General features: G+C 43.3%; 1 protein-coding gene across 1 annotated transcript; it reads right to left on the bottom strand.

Annotated features, from left to right (window-relative positions):
- Window positions 1-5,945: 5,945 nt before the first annotated feature.
- MCHR2 (melanin concentrating hormone receptor 2) lies at window positions 5,946-15,106 on the bottom strand (the record flags this gene model as incomplete). Its single annotated transcript, XM_080389632.1, is given in 6 exon segments — window positions 5,946-6,880; window positions 6,884-6,906; window positions 6,909-6,966; window positions 14,920-15,005; window positions 15,008-15,088; window positions 15,091-15,106. Coding segments are annotated over 6 exon segments (474 nt in total). The 3' UTR covers window positions 5,946-6,670.
- Between the last annotated feature and the right edge of the window lie 3,257 nt (window positions 15,107-18,363).

Raw genomic sequence — 18,363 nt, 5'->3', positions numbered from 1 at the left:
GCCAGCAGTTTGTAGTCAGGTTTCAGCACAGGCTATCTGCCCTGGCTGAAACCCGACAGGATAACAAACGGTGATTTCTTCAGGCAGCTTCCTTATGCAGATGTCCTAGGAACCACTTTGGAAGAGAAACACAGAGAGGGTGCTTCAGCGAAACTGCAGGCATGTCCAAAGCACGGAACTAATGAGCAGGACATGCACGGGAGAGTCCATGTTTAGTAGCCACCTTATAGCTTGAAGTGAGTGATTTTTATTTGCTTTCCAAATCCATTTTCCTCCTGCCTAATCCAATTGGAAGAGTGAGTTCCACCGCATTTTTTGTGATGTACTAAATATATTCTTTTTTAAAATCAGGTGTCACCTTCTTGGCTTTGCTTCATGGTATGCGATGTCCCCTTTTTCTATGTACAAGTAACTTCGTTGATGGTTCTATTCAGCTGAAAGGTAACTGCCATGGAGGCTGTATGAGAGGGGCAGGGCCAGGCACAGGCTGGGGCATTTATCCGTTCTGAGCCCCTCGACTCCTGCTGTGCATATCTGACAGCCCTGCGTCGCTCACAGCCACTGTCCCAGAAGGAACAAAGCCCAGGAGAGAAAGTTCTCTGTCGGCTCAGGGGAAGCACACATGCAGGGGTGCAGCACCCTCGTGTTGTAGCCAAAGTGATAAACCAGCCTTGCTTAGCGCAACTCTCCATGCAAAAAACTCCATGGCTGCAAGGATCTCAAGCCTCGCCTCTGAGCGCTTGATGGAGCTCCCTCCCAGGCAGCCTGAGATTCCCAACCGTCCCGACGTGGCAGTTTCCCTCCCAGCAGCTCCCACGTCCATTGGGTGCCTTTCGCTTGCAACCGGCTGTAATGCTGGCATCAACTCTGCACTCCAGCTTTTGGCCTTTCTGAGTGTTGCTCACTAGAATAGCCCCGAGAGTGACCCCCATATGCCAGCTGCCCCCATTGTGTCCATAGGGATAGCAGTTTGCCTGTGGGCATGGCGGGATGGTGTTTCTTCCAGGAACCATGTGGATGGCAGGGTGAGCGCTGGGGGGGCTTGCGCCACCCGGGCCGAAGCTGGGGAGGTGGATTCCCCGCTCACAGGGACTGGGGGTGAGGGGAAGTGTTTTAGGGATGGACCGTGGGGGCCGGAGGGAGGGATTTTAGGGACAGAAGCCGAGGCAAGGCCTCATTCTTGGAGAGATGGCTCAGGCCCAGGGCAGGGCCCACAGGGCTCATCTCTGGATGCCACGCGGTCGATTGCAAAGGACCAGGCTGCCACATGCAGGGCGCAGGCGTGTGCCTGGGCTGCCGGGGGGGCCTGCCTGGCTGCTCCCAGCCGAGCCCCAGCTGGGGCCAGCCCTGCGCTGCAGCCCTGGGGCCGAGGCGCAAGGAGCCGGGCATTGCTGAGGGTGCTGCGCCCCGCCGCCAGCTGCCCTGGGCATCCCCTCGCTTTCCCCAGCTCTGCCTGCTGCTGGCGCTGGTGGCACCGCCACGGGGCTTGCCCCCTGCCCACAGCTGCCCTGACCCACATCTGCAGCTGTACGTGGTGCCCACATTGCACAGCTGGGGTGGGGGTGGCAGGTCTCTGGTGGCAGCCTGGGACGGGGGGCAAAGCCAAGCCCATCCCTCGCTTGTGATCTCTGTTCCCAGGGAGAGCCAGTGCAGATGTGTGGTGCGCTGGAGAGGTGATGGCCAACTGCAGAGCAGCACTGAGACCCGCGTGACAGCAACGGCAGCCGGTGGCCACAGAGCAGCCCAGGGGAGCTGGTTCCCTCGACGGGCCCCAAAGCAGCCTTCCTCAGCCCCTGCTTTTGGTGACATGTGGAGCAGTGCAGGGATGTTTCTCAGGCTTCCAGGGGCACTGTTAGAAATCCTGCTCCCAGCATTAAAGCACCCCTCCCCGCCATGGATCCGAGGCTGTGTATCCAGCCCCCTGGAGCTGGGTACAGGTGCCCTGAGCAGTCTCTCAGGGAGGATGGGACCATCTGCCTGGTGGCTCTGACACAGAAATGATGAGCTGAAGCCCTGTGATTGTGGCTGGCCGGTTCAAAGCCTCCGAGTGCCTCAGCCTCTCTCCCCAGGAGCGTTTATCCCAGGCACTTTTTCAGGGTGTGAAGATGGACGCTGGCGTTGTCCTGGTGCCTCTATCTTGGTCTCACTTCAAAGTTGTGATGCCTGAGGTCAGGGACCACATGAAGGCCCTGGCAGAGATCTCCAGGGACTTTGTGTTCCATTTCATGTTGCCTTAGGGCTACAATGTGCTGGGGTTTTGGGGCAACAGGGTTATGGTATGCCAGAGGTTAAGTGAGTAAAGTGTTACAGCATGTTATCGTTATGGACAGAATCTGGGTTTGTTGGCCCTGGGTTCCTGGGGTTGTGGTAGTGTGATCTTATCTTGTGTTCTGTGTGGTGTGGGGTTTTTTTTGTGGAGAGTGGCTTTTTTTCAGCTTTTTGGCCTTTGCAGGGTTTGGATGGGTGCCTTTGGTTTTAGGATTTTGGGTTTTTAGGGTTTCAGGTATTTAGGCTTAAGGGTGTTTAGGGTTTAGGTTATTTAGGGGTTAAGGTTTTTAAAGTGTGTTAAGGGGTTAGGATTTAGGTTGTTTAGGGTTTAGGGGTTTTAGGTTTAAGGGTGTTTAGGGTTTTTAGGGTTTAGGGTGTTCAGTCTTTTTAGCGTTTATGTTGTTTAGGGTTTTAGGGTTTAGGCTGTGCAGGGGTTTTAGGGTTTAGATTTTTTAGGTTTAAGGGTTTTAAGGGTTGTTAGGGTTTTGGGTTGTTAAGTTTTTTTAGGGTTTAGGGTGTTTAGGGGTTTTAAGGTTTAAATTTAGGATTTAGAGTTTAGGTTTAAGAGTGTTAAGGGTTTTTAGGGTTTAGGTTTTGGGGGGTTTAGGGTTAAAGGAGGTTTAGGGGTATTAGGTTTTAAGTTGTTTAGGGGTTTAGGTTGTTTATGGTTTAGTGTTTTTAGCGTTTCAGTTGTTTAGGTTTTAGGATTTTTAGGTTTAAGGATGATTAGGGGTTTTAGGGTTTAGGTTTTTTATGGGTTTTAGGGTTTAGGTTTTTTATGGGTTTTAGGGTTTAGGTTTTTTATGGGTTTTAGGGTTAAGGGCCTTTAGGATTTAGGGGTTTTAGGGTTTATATTTTTTAGCTGGTTTAGGGTGTTAAGGGGTAAGGTGTTTTAGGGTTTAGGGACTTTAAGGGGGTTTAAGGGTTTTAGGGGTTTTAAGGTGGTTTAAGGGGGTTTAGGGGTTTTAAGGTGGTTTAAGGGGTTTTAAGGGGGTTTAGGGGGTTTAAGGGCTTTTGAGGGGAGTTTGGGGGTGGGGTGTTATCATCAAGATAGCGCATCCTTTCTTGCTTAGAGGCGGGTGGCCAAGGCTGTGGATCCAGCTGTTTGGCCCTCTTTGGAACCACATGGTCAAAATGCAGTAGATAAAGGAAACTCCCTCGGGTCCTCCCTGAGCCCTGGCCAGGCTTTGTTGGGATCTGAGAGGCAAGCGAAACCAGATATTTCTGCATTTGCAATGAGGTGAGCTTGTTTATTCCATAGTTCAAAAGCTGGACCCTCTTGCAGCAACTTTGGAGACTTCAGCTACAAGGGGACACCCTGTGTAGCACTTCTCCATTGCCGAGAGAGGCTCTCCAAATCCTTGCTGCAAGAGGGGCTCCCCAGTGCCTGCACGTCTGGAGTATGGTAACATACCGGGGCAATTGGAATAGGTATCATTCTTTATTGCTGTAGCTAACTGGCGGTAGGACTGATGAGGTGCGTTGCCTCGCTTATCTGCCTGAATGAGGGTCTTGTAGGCTGATCCCTTTTGTACGTGCTTCTTGTCTTATTTTCTGTATTCCTTTGAGACAAAGAGTACATAACGGTTATTTTCTCTGCTGGTATCTGTGTGCTATCTCTTGACCCCACCAACTGAAAAAACAAGATCCTAACTGAGGTACGTTTAGGCCGTGAAACTCGACGAGGGCCTTCAATGACATAAGACAGCATTTCCTTGGGAGAATGTGAGACTACTCCAGGACAGAGTGGCAGACCAGGTCTCCTGTGAGAGGTAGGTAGCATCCCCTCGTGGGAGGACAGGCTCTATACAGGTAAGAGATCAAGCCCCAGAGAGGCAGTTAGCAGCAGCATTGCTTGTGGGGAGGGTGGTCACCTTTTCAGGACAGGATGATGGGCCAGGCATCTAGTCGGAGACAGCATTTCCTTGGGAAAGTAGGGGACCACTCCAGGGCAGAGTGACGGACCAGGTCTGCTGTGAGAGGCAGCGTCCCCTCGTGGGAGGCCGGGCTCCAAAACGGTAAGAACATAAAGCCCCAGGTAGCCAATTTATGGCATCATTTCTTTTGGGGAGTGCGGGCATTATTTCAGGACAGAGTGATGGGTCAGGCGTTTAATCAGAGACAGCAGTTCCTCGGGAGAATGTGGGACTACTCCAGGACAGAGTGATGGACCAGGTCTCCCGTGAGAGGCAGCATTCCCTCGTGGGAGGACAGGCTCCAAACTGGTAAGAGATAAAGCCCCAGGTAGTCAATTATTGGCGGCATTGCTTCTGGGGAGGGCGAGTGCTCGCCCTGCCAGTGCTCAGCACAGGGTTGGTGGAGAACTGCTGCCACCTGGCGACCAAAGTTGGATACTGCAGCCGCCCAGTTGGTTGTGTGCTTTTGCTGTCATCTAGTGGCCAGGGGTCCGTACTGCAGCCCTGGCGCCGCGGATCTGCGGTGGCGCCTCTCCACTCGGCGCTGCCGGCCTTTGTTAACGGCGTCGCGATCCCGCGGCGCCCGCTGCTGCCTCCTGGTGAGGAGCCGCCGCTGCCGTCCCCCGAGCACGCTGCCAGAGCGCGCTCGGCACGGGAGTACGGAACTGCAGCGCCGCTGCAGCCCCGGGACAAACGCAGCCCGCGGGTGCTCGGTGCTGCAACGGCCCCGCCCCTGGCGACAGGCCCCCCACCTGGAGACCGCGGGGGTGCGGAACGGCTGCGCCCCTCCACGGTTTCAATTGCCCCTCACACGGCAATGCCACGGTTCTGCTCTTACGGCGCTCGAACCATGCTCCTGGACGCGGGACGAATTCTGCCGATCGCGAGTTGAAACCGCGTCCTCGCCGCCGCGCCGCAAATGGTGCCCGTGACGCTGCCACCGCGCTGCTAATCGCACCGCCCCCGCCGCACTCCAGATGGCGCCACCGCCCCTCTGCAAGTGGTGCCGGTAGTGGCGCCGCCGTGCCGCAGCTGGTGCTGCCCGTGCCGCCGCACTCAAAATGGCGCCACCGCTGCGCTGCAAAGGCCGCCGCCCGTGCCCCACTCCAAACGGCGCCGCCGCCGCGCTCAAAACGGCGCCGCCCGTGCCTCCGCGCTACCAATGGCGCCGCCCGTGCTGCCGCCCTCAAAATGGCACAGCCCCTGCCGCACTCAAAAAAATAGCAGTGCCAACACTGCGTGCGGCGGCAGTTGGCGGGTGGCTTTAAAGCCTTTTTAAAAACTGTAGGCGCGGGTGTGAAGGGTTGAGATAAAGAAAAAGACTCTCGATTTATGCATACTGAAGAATAGTATCCATTGATATAAAAAGCGGTATCTCTGGCACTCTGTCTCTTTCTACTACCGCATATGGCTTTGCCTGTCCCAGCCCTGCCCCATGGCCTGCGTGGCCCTGCCCTGCAGCCACCTGGCAAATAGACGTCGGTGCTGCAGACCTGGTGGTGGGTGGGGGGGTGTGTGTAGCAGCCCTGGTTGGGGTCTTGCTGCCCGGTGCCTCTTGCCCTGCTCGCAGCTGCGGAGGTGGGTCCTGCTGCCTCCTGGCGCTGCCAGGGCACCAGATGTCTTTTGCAGCCCTGGGCGGTCGGTGACCAAATGCTTGTTCCAGCAGCGCAGCGGGGGTGGCAGGGCGGGGGGGCCTGGCTGGGAGAGGTGTCGGGAAGCCCTTTGTGGGGGGGGGGGTGTACGTGTGGACGTGGTGTCGGGGCTGTGAAGGTATACAGGGGTGAGGGTCATGGAAACTTCTGGGTGGGCTGCAAGGGATATTTGTTGAGGGGTGTAAGGCTGGGAAACGTCAGTTCTCCTTGTGGGGCTGGGTAGGAGTCCAGGCAGCGGGAGAGCAGGGGGGTGGTGCTAGGGAAGCGCTGGGGGAATGTTGGAGGGAGACTTGGGAGGGCCTTGGTGGGGTGAGATGTCTTCTTCTAAGGCATCTCTGTTAGTTTGAGAAAGCATGAAGGAAAACAAAAAAACCAGACATATGAACGAAGACTTTCTTGGTCCAAAGTAGATGTTATTTTTGCTGAATTTGGTCACTTTTTCCTTAAGGTCAAGAATATACAGAAGCTGGTTTTGAAATCTGAAGTTACAATAAAAGCTAAAATTCTTGTTGTATTCTTACTGAATTTTAAAAAAGTTTTAAACCTCCCAACATTTTTTAATATCGCTAATAAATAGATATAGTAGGTTTCTGCAGGCCGCCTGGAAGCCAATTTTTTATCTTAAACAAGAGTTGTTAAAACAAATCTAGTTTTGGTGACATTAAGCCTTTACTGAAAGCTGCATCTCTAAAGATATTCCCCAGAATAATACCACTAGTGGTGACGAGGATCCCTTAAGGCCTTGTGCATAGTGTGATGCTATAGTGAGACTTAAAATACTCCTGCCACCTCCACAAATGTCAGAAAAGGATTTCTGCAGTTTTCAAAAAAACATTAACCATGATGGATGGCATTTCTCATTCTTGAATTACTACAGCTTTGCATAAATTTTACCTGGGATACAGAATGAAAATGTAAAACTATGTGTCTGTCCAAACTCATTGAGGTCGTAATGGCACCGCACGTAGACTGGTTGCATGTGTCCAGGGAGGTAATGATGCTGCAAAGAGGGCTGCCAAAACCCCACTCGCCTACTTGTGTCCATTAGCGAATGAGAAAGGGCATGCCAAGATACAAATTGAATTTGCTATAGCCAGATTGCAGGTATAGATATCTGGCATAGTTTTCTTCTGCGTTCCAAAATAAATTGGGAGACATGAAGATGATTACCTGACACAGTTACTGTACCGTTTTCCAACTATACTGTTGATACAGCAGACCTCAAAACTGAACCGCACACAAATATGCACACCACCAGAACCACTGTTTTAGAGTTATAGGAAGTTTGTCGACCCAAAGATGTTTCAAACGAAACATTTTAGGCTCAACAGAAATATATTTTGATTATATATTCAATATTCAATAAAATATGTTTCAGAAATATATGTTATATGACTGCTTTCCAGTCAGGTTGAATTTTTTTGACCTGAGTTTTAATAAATATTTAATTTATTAACATCAGCACAATTATCCATATTCTCCTTTGAAAACTATAAAGTTTTCAAAATAAACACAGGTCTGATGGACATAGAAACTCCAGAAATATCAGCCCAGCATAAATGGGGGGTGAGATCAGAGCTTTTCTGCAATGGAGTTAACCCAGGGCAGAATCTTGCTTAAAGATGCAGACAGGAGGTTCTTGAGTGCTCAAGGTAAAAAGGGAACTGCTGAAAGAGGAATGGTCCTCTGGGGAAAAAAATAGCATCTGATCAAATATTTAAAGATAGTCTCATGAAGTTTTTACCACAACAGGGAATACAACTGAATTAAAATTGTATGCAGAGTCTTCATATAAGTACTGAGAGTTTGGCTTTGCCATTTTATAATGTCTATGTTGCATAGCTTTTGTGTGATATGTATGTTTTTCTAGATTCCTTTACCAAAACATAATCCTCATCTTAGTACACCCCCTGCTTTAGGCCTGGAGCAATGCTATACATGCTATTGAAAGAATTCTTGACTTTGAATTGCCTTATTCTATACAAATCAAATGAAGAAGCACAAAGTGTCTTTGAAAAGCACTGATATTTATAACATGTTTTTTTAATTACAGGACTTTATTAAAAAGGGCCTTATCTACAGTCTCCATATAGAAATCACCTTACCTACATTCACTTACAAATTAGATGTCTATTCTAAGCTGTTTTTCTAGGCTTCCTCTCAGTATCTCTAACCATTTTTTTTTCCCCCAGTCTATTGCAAAGTACCAGTTTATTTATCATTCTTATTGGAAGACTCAGAATAACCTGCAGCTGGGAGAATTCCACCCACAAACCACCTTCAGAAGCCCAACTCTATGACCATCATTTCCTGAAAGGACCCGTGTGAGAAGAGTTCCTAATTTTTTATTTTTCATGTTGCCTTCACTGTATGCTACAAACCATGAAATAACTGTTTCCAAAGAAACAAATTTGAGCTACAGGGACTAAACAAACAAAAGTATTTTTTTCAAACATTTAAAATAAATTATAAAGTATGATTCATTGTCATCTGGTTATGATAACTGAAACCAAAGCCAGACATCTATAAACTGTATCTGCTGGCACTAATAGCAGGAGCTTGTGGAGAAAATGATGCATAAGTGATATTTTTCCTCCAGTGCCTTAGCTTTGTGAACAGTGAAGGATGCAAAATTTCCAGGAAAAGAAAAGGCCCAAACTGTATTTCCTGCAAGGCACCAAATGGTACCATTACGCTCCAGCACACAGGTTTCAAAGCATCTGAAAACTGCCTGTACATGTCATTTTATGAAAAAGTTAAAAAGGTTGTCTTCTGCTTTATTTCATTTACATTAACAGGATAAATAATACAAAATTGGAAATTACTTGTGGAGAATGCAAATCTCAAATTCTAAACTTGCACACTTTATGCTTGCCCAGCCAGCAACTAAACACTGCTCAGTTGCTCACTCCTTCCCTCCCCAGTAGGAGGCGGGGGGGGGAGAGAATCGGAAGGGTAAAAGTGAGAAAACTTGTGGGTTGAGATAAAAACAGTTGAATAATTGAAATATAATAACAATAATAATTTTAATGAAAAGGAAAATAACAAAGAGAAATAAACCCCAAGAAAGACAAGTGATGCAAATGAATACAATTGCTCCCCACCAACTGATGGATGCCCAGCCAGTCCCCAGGCAGCAGCCTCCTGGCCAACGTTCTCCCTAAGTTTATTGCTGACCAGGATGTCATATGGTATGGAATATCTCTTTGGTCAGCTGGGGTCAGCTGTCCTGGCTGTGTCCCCTCCCAGCTCCTTGCCCACCCCCAGCCCACTCACCGGGGGGGTGAAGTGGGGAGCAGAAAAGACCTCGATGCTGTGTCAGCACTGCTCAGCAGTAACGAAACCATCCCTGAATTACCATGCTGTTTTCAGCACGAATCTAAAACACAGCCCCATACTAGCTACAGTGGAGAAAATTGACTCTATCCCAGCCAAAACCAGTACGATGTTAATGAACGGAGAACACACACTGAAAAACTGTCCCATGGTTGATGTAAAGGGAAGTGTTGTAATACCTACTGCCTCATGCTTTACACTGAGGTTCAGAAAATGATGCCTTTTCAAATCAGTGTCTAGAGGCCAGGACACGTATTTTCTTACAAATTTCATGTAGTTCCCTGTGGTGGCTCAGAGCCACAATATTTAAATGGTGATTTATGCAGTAAACTTTATAATCTCAAATAATTTTGGCCACATTTTATAGTTTATAACTTTCTTATATTTTATTAAAGCAGCAGTGCTTGCCTTCCGCTATAACAATCACTTTACCAAAAAAAAAAAAAAAAAAAAGGCGCTAGGAAAATAATAGTGATAGCCTCAGTTTCAACTCAAACCCCATATTTTTGTTGGTCAATTCATCCTTCCACCCATGCCAGCATGCCAGGTTAATTTCCATCTCTGAAGCACCCTATGAAAAATGTACGAAAGAAAATTGCTATTCTGCAAAACCTGTGAGTATTTTAAATCTGTGGTTAGTCGTACCTTTGCTTCAATTCTACTTCTACAGTTTAGAGTCATTAAATAATGGATTTGAATGATCCAAATCCATTAAAAAAAAAAGTGTTGAGCAGACATGACAATGTGATAATCCAGATTTTGGCTGTCACTCCAGTAACGACTTCAAGGAACATGACAAATACATTATGTGTTGTCATCAGTAATTATTTATCCCTCCTGACTGTGCTATGTGCTGTCATCAGAATTTATTTATACCCTCCTGGACAGAGAGTCTTCATTAACTAGAAGGTTAAGTGTTAATTTGGAAGTGATCTTTCAGGTCAAAGACAAGATGATTTATAGGTATCACACATTTAAAAACGCAAGCGCATACCCTTTCTTCAAATAGGAAAGGTTAAAATGGCATCCCTTATGGGCCACATGTGCAATGGCAAGTAGCACCAGCTTTAAAGCCATCCTCCCACCTAGGCCTGTCCTTCCCTACTAAATCTAACCTTTCAGAGCAAACCAGCTTGAAGAAAGCTTTTTTAGATTTCCAGCTCTGATGTTAATCATAGTCCACTTCCTTTCTGCTCTCACTTGGAGTTTCCCTAGATCTTAAGTCCTGAGAAGAACAGGTCCAACATTAGCAGTCTTATGCCTACTTAACACTATCTTGTAGCTCTTTCGTGCTGCTAAGCATGCACAGTGCTTCCTCTTGTATTATTTCTGTACATGTTATGTCCCCCTAGTAGCTGAAAAAGCTCGGTATTTATCAGGAAAGACTTGTACTATCTTTTTCTCCTTATAATTGAGAGTGGGATTCTTCTAAGTTAATTTTCTCAGTTTGAAATTTAGACCTCTAATGTCTCCGAGTGATCTTGGCTCCTATAATCACTGCAGAGAAACAGAACTCTGGGGGCAATTTATCTTGTCTTAGGCATATGACAAAGATGGTAGTATTACTGTCAGTAGTGCCCCTCTTTGGGAACACCCAGATGACTGGTTTGGGCAATCAAAGCCTGGTGAGAAAACTTTGTTCACATCTGTAAAACTGGATAAGACCTGTTAAATCTTGCGAGACTGATTCTTGCTCAGAACCCATTATGGAAAACTGCACAAAGAAGTGCTAGCCATTTCTCTTCTACGTCTCTGCCTCTGTGACTTCCTTTGTTTAATCATATTTAGTCGTGAATACTTTCAAGTAATTCAACTATCTAATTTGTTGTTGAATAACACCATCATCTAACATTTGTCATTAGATTAGCTGTAGCTACAGTTTGTCCAAGATACCTTGGTCCAAAAAGGTATTGCTGTTTAACTGAACCTCACAGTCAAGCCAGATAACATCACTTAGAGACATGTATCAAGTGCTGTGCCAAACGTCATCATGGGAAGTCCCGCATTTCTAACATTAGCTTGTTTTTTACTTCTGAAACAGATCTAAAACAAATTTTAGAAATCAGAGTAATCTGTCAGTATGCTGTCTCAGTACAGAGACAATTTCCCATCTCAGCAAGGAATAAAGAACAGAACAGCTGAGATATAGTGTAAGGCACTGGGTACATTGTTTAACACGTTGGAGGTTTTTTGGTAAATTTAGGAAAAGCAGGAACCTAAGATTGGAAGAGATAACCCTTGTCACAGAACCAAGTCATTGGCTGTCACAGGCAACATGATCAAAAAATACCTCCTCATAACAGAGTAACTTCACCTCAGAAGTAATTTTGCTTCCACTACTCCTACCAAAGGCTATCACAGGACACCACTGTTCTGGAAGCTAAAAAACACCTTCCAGTCACTGCCCTTTAATACCTCCTGATGGTGGTCTACCCCGCTGCTCTTGTACCCTTTCTGCTGCATGTGCTCCTGATCTATGGAGGGCAAGCACACACCTCAGCCTTTTTTTTTAAAAAAAACCCAAATTTAGATTAATTTTCTTAGTTCTCCATTCTTCTGGTTCTAGTAATTGTTCTTTTCTGTTCTTATTCCAATCTGAATCTTATCTGTCCGGGAAACAGCTGGTGAGAGTTGTATTTCAGGCCTTGTTGTGAGCCTGGAGAATGGCATTAGCATTTCCCTCTCCCCTGGAAAAGCAGAGCCTTACACGTATTACAGCTGTGTGTGCTTCCCATGCAGCTTTAGCCTATTGACAGCCCGTGGCAGTCCCACGAGTTTTTCCTCTGTTTTCTAACTGACAGCAGTGCTTTCTATTTATAAAAAAATACTAATAAGGAAAATCTATGGCTTTGTGCTGCTAAATGTTATAGCATTTCTATTGCTTTAGCCTGTCCTCTATTCTTTTTGTTTCTTTCTGTATGACAGTCTTATACTTCTTCACATCAGCCACATCTCCCCAGCATATGCAATTAAGAATACTATTGACGCACTCCTCCCTTTGCTCCGGGTCTCTGAGGGAAAATAGTAAATCTTGCTGGTCCCATGATCAGTCCCTGAAAGTTCCACATTAACCTGTTTTCTCCTCAAAATCTTTTCAGGAATGTTGTTTCCTATCAACGTTGGCTAGTACCATCCACACCAGCTATTTTTTCCCTCATGTTATCACTCTTGAACTCAGATTGTTCCTTAGCTGACTTAATAATTTCCAACACGATAACATATAAACTCTGATAACATAAAATCTGTGTTCTGGATAGACTAGCTCTATGTAGTGGTTTCAAAAATATTCTGCTGGTGACTACATTCACTTGCAAATACGCTTCTCCAGCTGAAGAGTCAGAAGGCAAGTAGTAAGTGTTGTGGCATGATTTGCAATCTCTGTTTCAGGAAACACTATTTTACCACTTGCTATTAGTTACCTTACAAAAAATCAAGTTAACTTGAAAAGACGTACGTATACATGATTGAAACTGTATTTGATTCCCTTTTCTCTTCTGTGACATACTCTGTCTTAAAATTATAAAGTCAGACTAACGCAGCTAATTGAGGTTGTCTGGATCACATTTTCCCCTTTCACACAGAAACAGCCATTCCCACAGCAGTTGGTCCACCAAAGTCAGTAGGTTTACAGAAAACACTTGCTAGCAGAACTGCAGTTTTAGGGACCAGCTTTTCTAGGCTGCTGGGATGAAGACTATCTGGTGCTTCTGGCTGATACTGAACTCCTGCAGCATTTCCTTCACCATTTTGTTTTAAATTAAATAGTAACATATCTCAACTCCCTCTATTATTCATCAGAGATGAAATTCATTCACACAAGGACGGCCAGCCAAAAGTCACTGAATTAGTAATTTTTATATTAAATCTTACTGCATAGGCATATATTACATGTAAGGTTCATTAGGAATTTTAGTTATTTTCTTTCTGAAGGTTGTAGATAATATTATTTTAATTCACATTTAAAAATGTTTGTCCCTAGCTGACAGACTTGCAAATAAAACTGGGGAGCTGAAATGCCAGGGTTCTTTCTTTATTGTGTTCTACCATCAGTAAAGCATTTGCTACTGGAAAATAAACAACTTTCTACTTACAGAGATAATATAGCTTCTTTCCCTCTTAAAGGAATTGACTCTGTAATGCTAACAAAATTAAAATGCATTAACGAGAAAATGTGTTCAATAAAGAGAGAAGACAACTCTGAAGCAGAGCCTTTGAGTAGAATCAGATCTGTGTAGTGGAAGGTGAGAATTTGACATGGTTATTTCTCAAAATGTAGCTACATTTTAAATGTACATTCATCTACAGAATATGAGGCTTGTGGCTGTCTCTTTTAGTGCTGGTAACTACCACATTAACTTTTTAACACACTATTTCCAGATTCTTTTCTTGTGTATAGATGTTCATGCCCAAAAATTTGAATGCCTGTAATTTTCTCAAGCAAATATGGTTTAAATTATTTCCTTTTTTTCAAGTCATTGTCTGCGTCTATTCCCTTTGTCTCATATTTTTAAGTTAGACAAAGGCTTTTCAGTAGGGGAAAAATATCTTTGTTCCTTCTCAGTTTCCTTGTATTCCATTATTTTAGAGACTCTATAATTAATTTTTAGAAATTCAATAATTTTTCCCTTCCTATCTGTACATACATTTTAAAAGTCATATTGCCATTATGTTCACTTCAGACATACTGTTTCCACATTTGTGGAACATTCAGATTATGAGCTACAACGTTCTTGAGCATACCAGGCATTGGAATTTAGGTACTTTCAAGGGGAGTTTACTAAACTTAGGGACTGACAGACATTTAGCCCTAAGATGGCCTTTGGAAATCTTTCCTTTAAAAACACAGTAGGTAGGGGTGAAGTCTGTCTATTAATCTTTGTAGAGTGTGAAGTAGATTATTAGCATTATGCTGTCATATTTCTTTATGTTAAGTTTGCACCACAGATAAAAGCCACTTTTTCAAGATACATGCTTATAGATTTAAAGTTTGTGGTAGCATCAGCCAACTGAGAGCAAATTATTATACAGAAAAAGAAATACCTTGTTACAATTAAGAGACTAGAAGGTATTTTCTTGCATAAAGGATGGCTGGGTCAGATTTTATGACCCAAAAAACTTTAGCAACTTCAGCAACTTTACCTTCTCAGTATGCAACAAAAATATCTTGAGGTATTAATTCCTGCCATGAAAGAATCTTTGACTGGCACTAAGACCCTGTTTCCAGAAATAAGGTGATGCTGGAAAAAAGTGATGAGTTCTAAGAAGCTGCTGTAAATGAACAGAAGTTATATAGACCCCTGCTATTAAAATAATCTGAGGTAAAAGTGCAGTTTTCAAAGGAGAAAAAACCCTATATTTCATCTATCTTAAAAGAATTCTGTAAAACATTAGAATGCCTGGCCAGTACCATAACTAAAGTTTAAAGTTTAGTCTAGCTTTTATGTGTGCTAATGGGAAAATTGCTGCCAATTATAATGGAAACCAGGGAAGAAGGCATGTATTTTGGTTTCCTTGAATATCTTTGAAGTCAATCATACACTTAAGTGCTTCCTCAGAAAATGCTAAGCAGGAATACAGTACCACTATCTATAGTCATGATTTAATTTTTTTTTAATGACAAGTAAATGTCAACGACTAAACAGAACATGAAAAATTTGCTACCCTTGTCTTTGCTGGGCAATTCACTTCCCTAGTGCAGTCATAATTTATTTTTGCAGCAATAAATTTTACTTAAAAATGTATTCAATTCCATACCGTATTGTTGTGAACACAATGAGGATATTTCCAACTAAGCCTGTTGAACAGATAATCGCAGTCACAGAGGGAAGGATGCCATCTCTGCAGCAGCAATCACCTGGTAGTGGTGCCATCCACTCCAAGAACTGTTAAACAAGCCTGATGTACCATTCTGACAGAAGGCTGAAATTCACTCATTGCTCAGTGATTTTAGGACTTAGTTCTGCAGTAGCAAGAGAAAATTAATTATTTTTGGACTAATCATTTGAATATCATTAGTTAAGTCTGGTGTCTAAGTGAACGTCACTGTCAAATGATTATATGAATTCCACAACAACCTTATGAATTTCATAAGCACCAAAAGTTTTTGTTCATTCAGGATTGTACATAAAAGTACTGGATGATACTGTTTTGAAAATGGAATCTGTGAGGTAACAACTCCATTATAATTTAAATAAATATTTAATCTTTCAAGGTATGCCATTTTAGTTTTACTCAACTGAAAGGACAGACTATTCAAAAGTGTATCATCAACTTTTTTTCAGTGTCAAAATGTAAAAGCTAAAATATACTCTCTGAAGCTTCAATTTTTTAATACATCTGTTCTGTGTCTGTACTTCCTCTGACAAGGTATTGCCATACAAAAATGGAAGGCTGAGTCGATTAGAAAAATGTCTTTGCACACCGAAGTTCAACTAAAAAACAAAACCCACACAGGCAACATTGTGAAGATAAACAAAGAGATGTCTTCTCATGGGCCCTAATGACCTAGTCACATAACTTTTGTGTACCTCACTTCCTATAAACTTTGGCAAAGAAACAAACTCTTAAGAGCGTAGCAAGACCAACGATGGCTCTATCAGTCAGGGTAAGGTGCTGGTGCTTTCAGCCTGTTCCTCTATGGCATGGCAAGCCACCATCTGCAGCATAATCAACAAAATTCATTACATGAAGAACTAGAATTATGGGGGAAATTTAAACCAGTAATTTTTTTATCACATAAGGTCACAGAAACCAGCTGCCCATAAATTCACCGTGACAGTGAATTTTATTTTAAAAAAAACAACCAAAACCCTAAAAGCTGAGAAAAGGGGAAGCTGGCTTCTTGGTGGCTTGAGTACCAAAGAACAGGTATTTAAGACGTGGAGTAGGGCTTCTTCTTGAGGTCTGGATCAAGGTGGCTAAGGAAACTGAGTGAAGACTGGCACAGAATAGTTGTGACTCCTAACGAGTGTCTTTAAGATATCTCCTGTATATATTAAACAGTTACACAACTGAAGTGTTTATACAAGTTGTCTAATTTAACTTCTTGTATATTGTTGTGTTTCTTACGAAATATCTTATCTGTTACTAAGCAGTTCGGGCACTTGAGACAGATGGGATTTATACTATAAATTTATTCCTCCTCATAACTGCCAGGGACTGTAACAGAAGTGAGTGCATACTAACCCTGGTTTGTTTTTACTAAGACAATATACTTTACTAAAGGCAAAATAATTTAAGAAGACTGGCTTCTTTTATTTATGAGTCATGCATTATGGAGGAATAATTCTTGGCCACAGCTTAATCAAATAACAAAATTTTTTCACCTTTTCACTCAATTCCACCCAGTTACAGACTACCTCCTACGTGGAAGAAGTTAGCTGTAGATTTTGACTACTGCTTGACTTAGTTTTGGTGTCATTTACTATTCTCACTTTCTCTGGTGCCTTTGAGATGCTCAGATTTTGTCTGAAGGGCATGCTCACATTTTGCCGTTGCAAGGTTCAGCAGTTTGGTGCTGATTTTAGCATTAACTTGGACTGTTTTGAGTCAGAAGCTTATCTTGTTTAGTTAGGGAAAGGCATCTTTTGCCTCGTTGCTTTTTGATCCCTTGTCTTGCCCTTTTCTCCATTGTCTGTGTTCTAGAAAAACCAGAAGACGTGGATTTAATTCTTGTTTCTGCTACTGATTCAGTGCCTGACCTCAGGCATGTTTATTATGTCCTTTGTTGCTCAGTTAGTCCATCTGCAAAATGCAGACACTTAAGTTTTTCTTACGTCTTAGTAAAGTAACAAAAGATCCAGCGATAGGAAATATTTTTACACTGGTAATCAATCTACATCTTACAAATCCACTACAGTCTCAATGACAACGCTGCATAGTCATAAGGGCTCTAATAAAGAGTGGGAAAAGGAGAAAGCAATGTGTTCAACCTGTGCTTGTACAGGGCAACCATGAACTCTGATCTGGGTGGGCTATTGTCAGTAGGAGTTTTTACAGTACCTTTTACAGATTTTAGGCACTTTTTGCATAGTCATAGACTGCAATTTCTTAAGTAGCTCTTTGGTTTTTATTCCTTATTGAAATAAGTAAATACCTACATAACTATGTATGCTACCCTGCTTGATCAAATAGCACATACAGCTTTGAGTATATTTACAGTTCACATTAGGGTATTCATTGATTCTTCTTCACACAGAACTGTAAGTTTCTCTTAAGTCTGAGCCAATTCTCATTTTCATTACAATATTTATTACTTATTGGACATTCCTGATTATCCATTTCTTAACAGAAGTGTAAGATTAAATTCCAGCCAGCTTCTAAGGTATTTGACTCAACATCTCCCTTTCACACACACACCGGTAACTCAGGGTTCTTGAAGATAAGACCTCTGTGCTTGAACACATTTAAGATTAGAAAGAAGAAAACAGAAGAAACTCTGGTGATTCCTACAGCTTGACTGAGGCAGTTTCTGGCACAAAAAAAGCAGGTGTCCAGGAAAAGATGGTGGTAACCCTACCGAAGAACTCATTAGATTTCCACCACCAGATGCAAATGTGGTGTAAGTAGCTCGTTTTAGATAATGTCTCTCATGTGTGGCACATTGCCTCCTCTCTAGTGGATTGTATTTCTCTAGAAATAGCTACTTACAATTTGAATTTACTCTTTTTAAACCAATATATGGCTATGTTTGAAAGTATTCCCATCAGAGTGTAGAGAAGAAAATGGCAACCATAGATTGGAAGAGGACAGCCTATGATTAGATAAAAATATATTTGGGATATTTGGAATGAGGGAAAACTTGTTGCCATTCAGTACCTTAGACAAGTATCTTGGAAGAAACTGTTTAAAACTAGGTACTAATTCTGGTTGAGCTGTTAGATTTGTTTTCTTTGTTCCACTATAAAGGATTCATAAGAACTAATACTTTGATGTTTGTTGAGAAATATACTTCTTGCTTTTAGTGACCTCCTTTAGTAATTAATGTTTCTCAGCTAGGAATTAGTATCAGTCATTTTGTAACTTGTATGAAGTAGGCATATTTCAGGAGGTGCAGAATGCTGTGTATAAGCCGGTAGGGAATGATACTAAGCATGTTTGGGAAGCTGGAAATAGAACCCAGTTATTCTGGTTTTGAAGCACAAGGTCAAAGCTTGGGGAATAATCATCTGTGAAATTACTCCTTTTCTAAA

The sequence above is a fragment of the Falco punctatus genome (genome assembly GCF_963210335.1).
Source record: "Falco punctatus genome assembly, chromosome: 5".
NCBI lineage: Eukaryota > Metazoa > Chordata > Aves > Falconiformes > Falconidae > Falco > Falco punctatus.
This window is presented reverse-complemented; position numbering and strand designations above follow the sequence as displayed.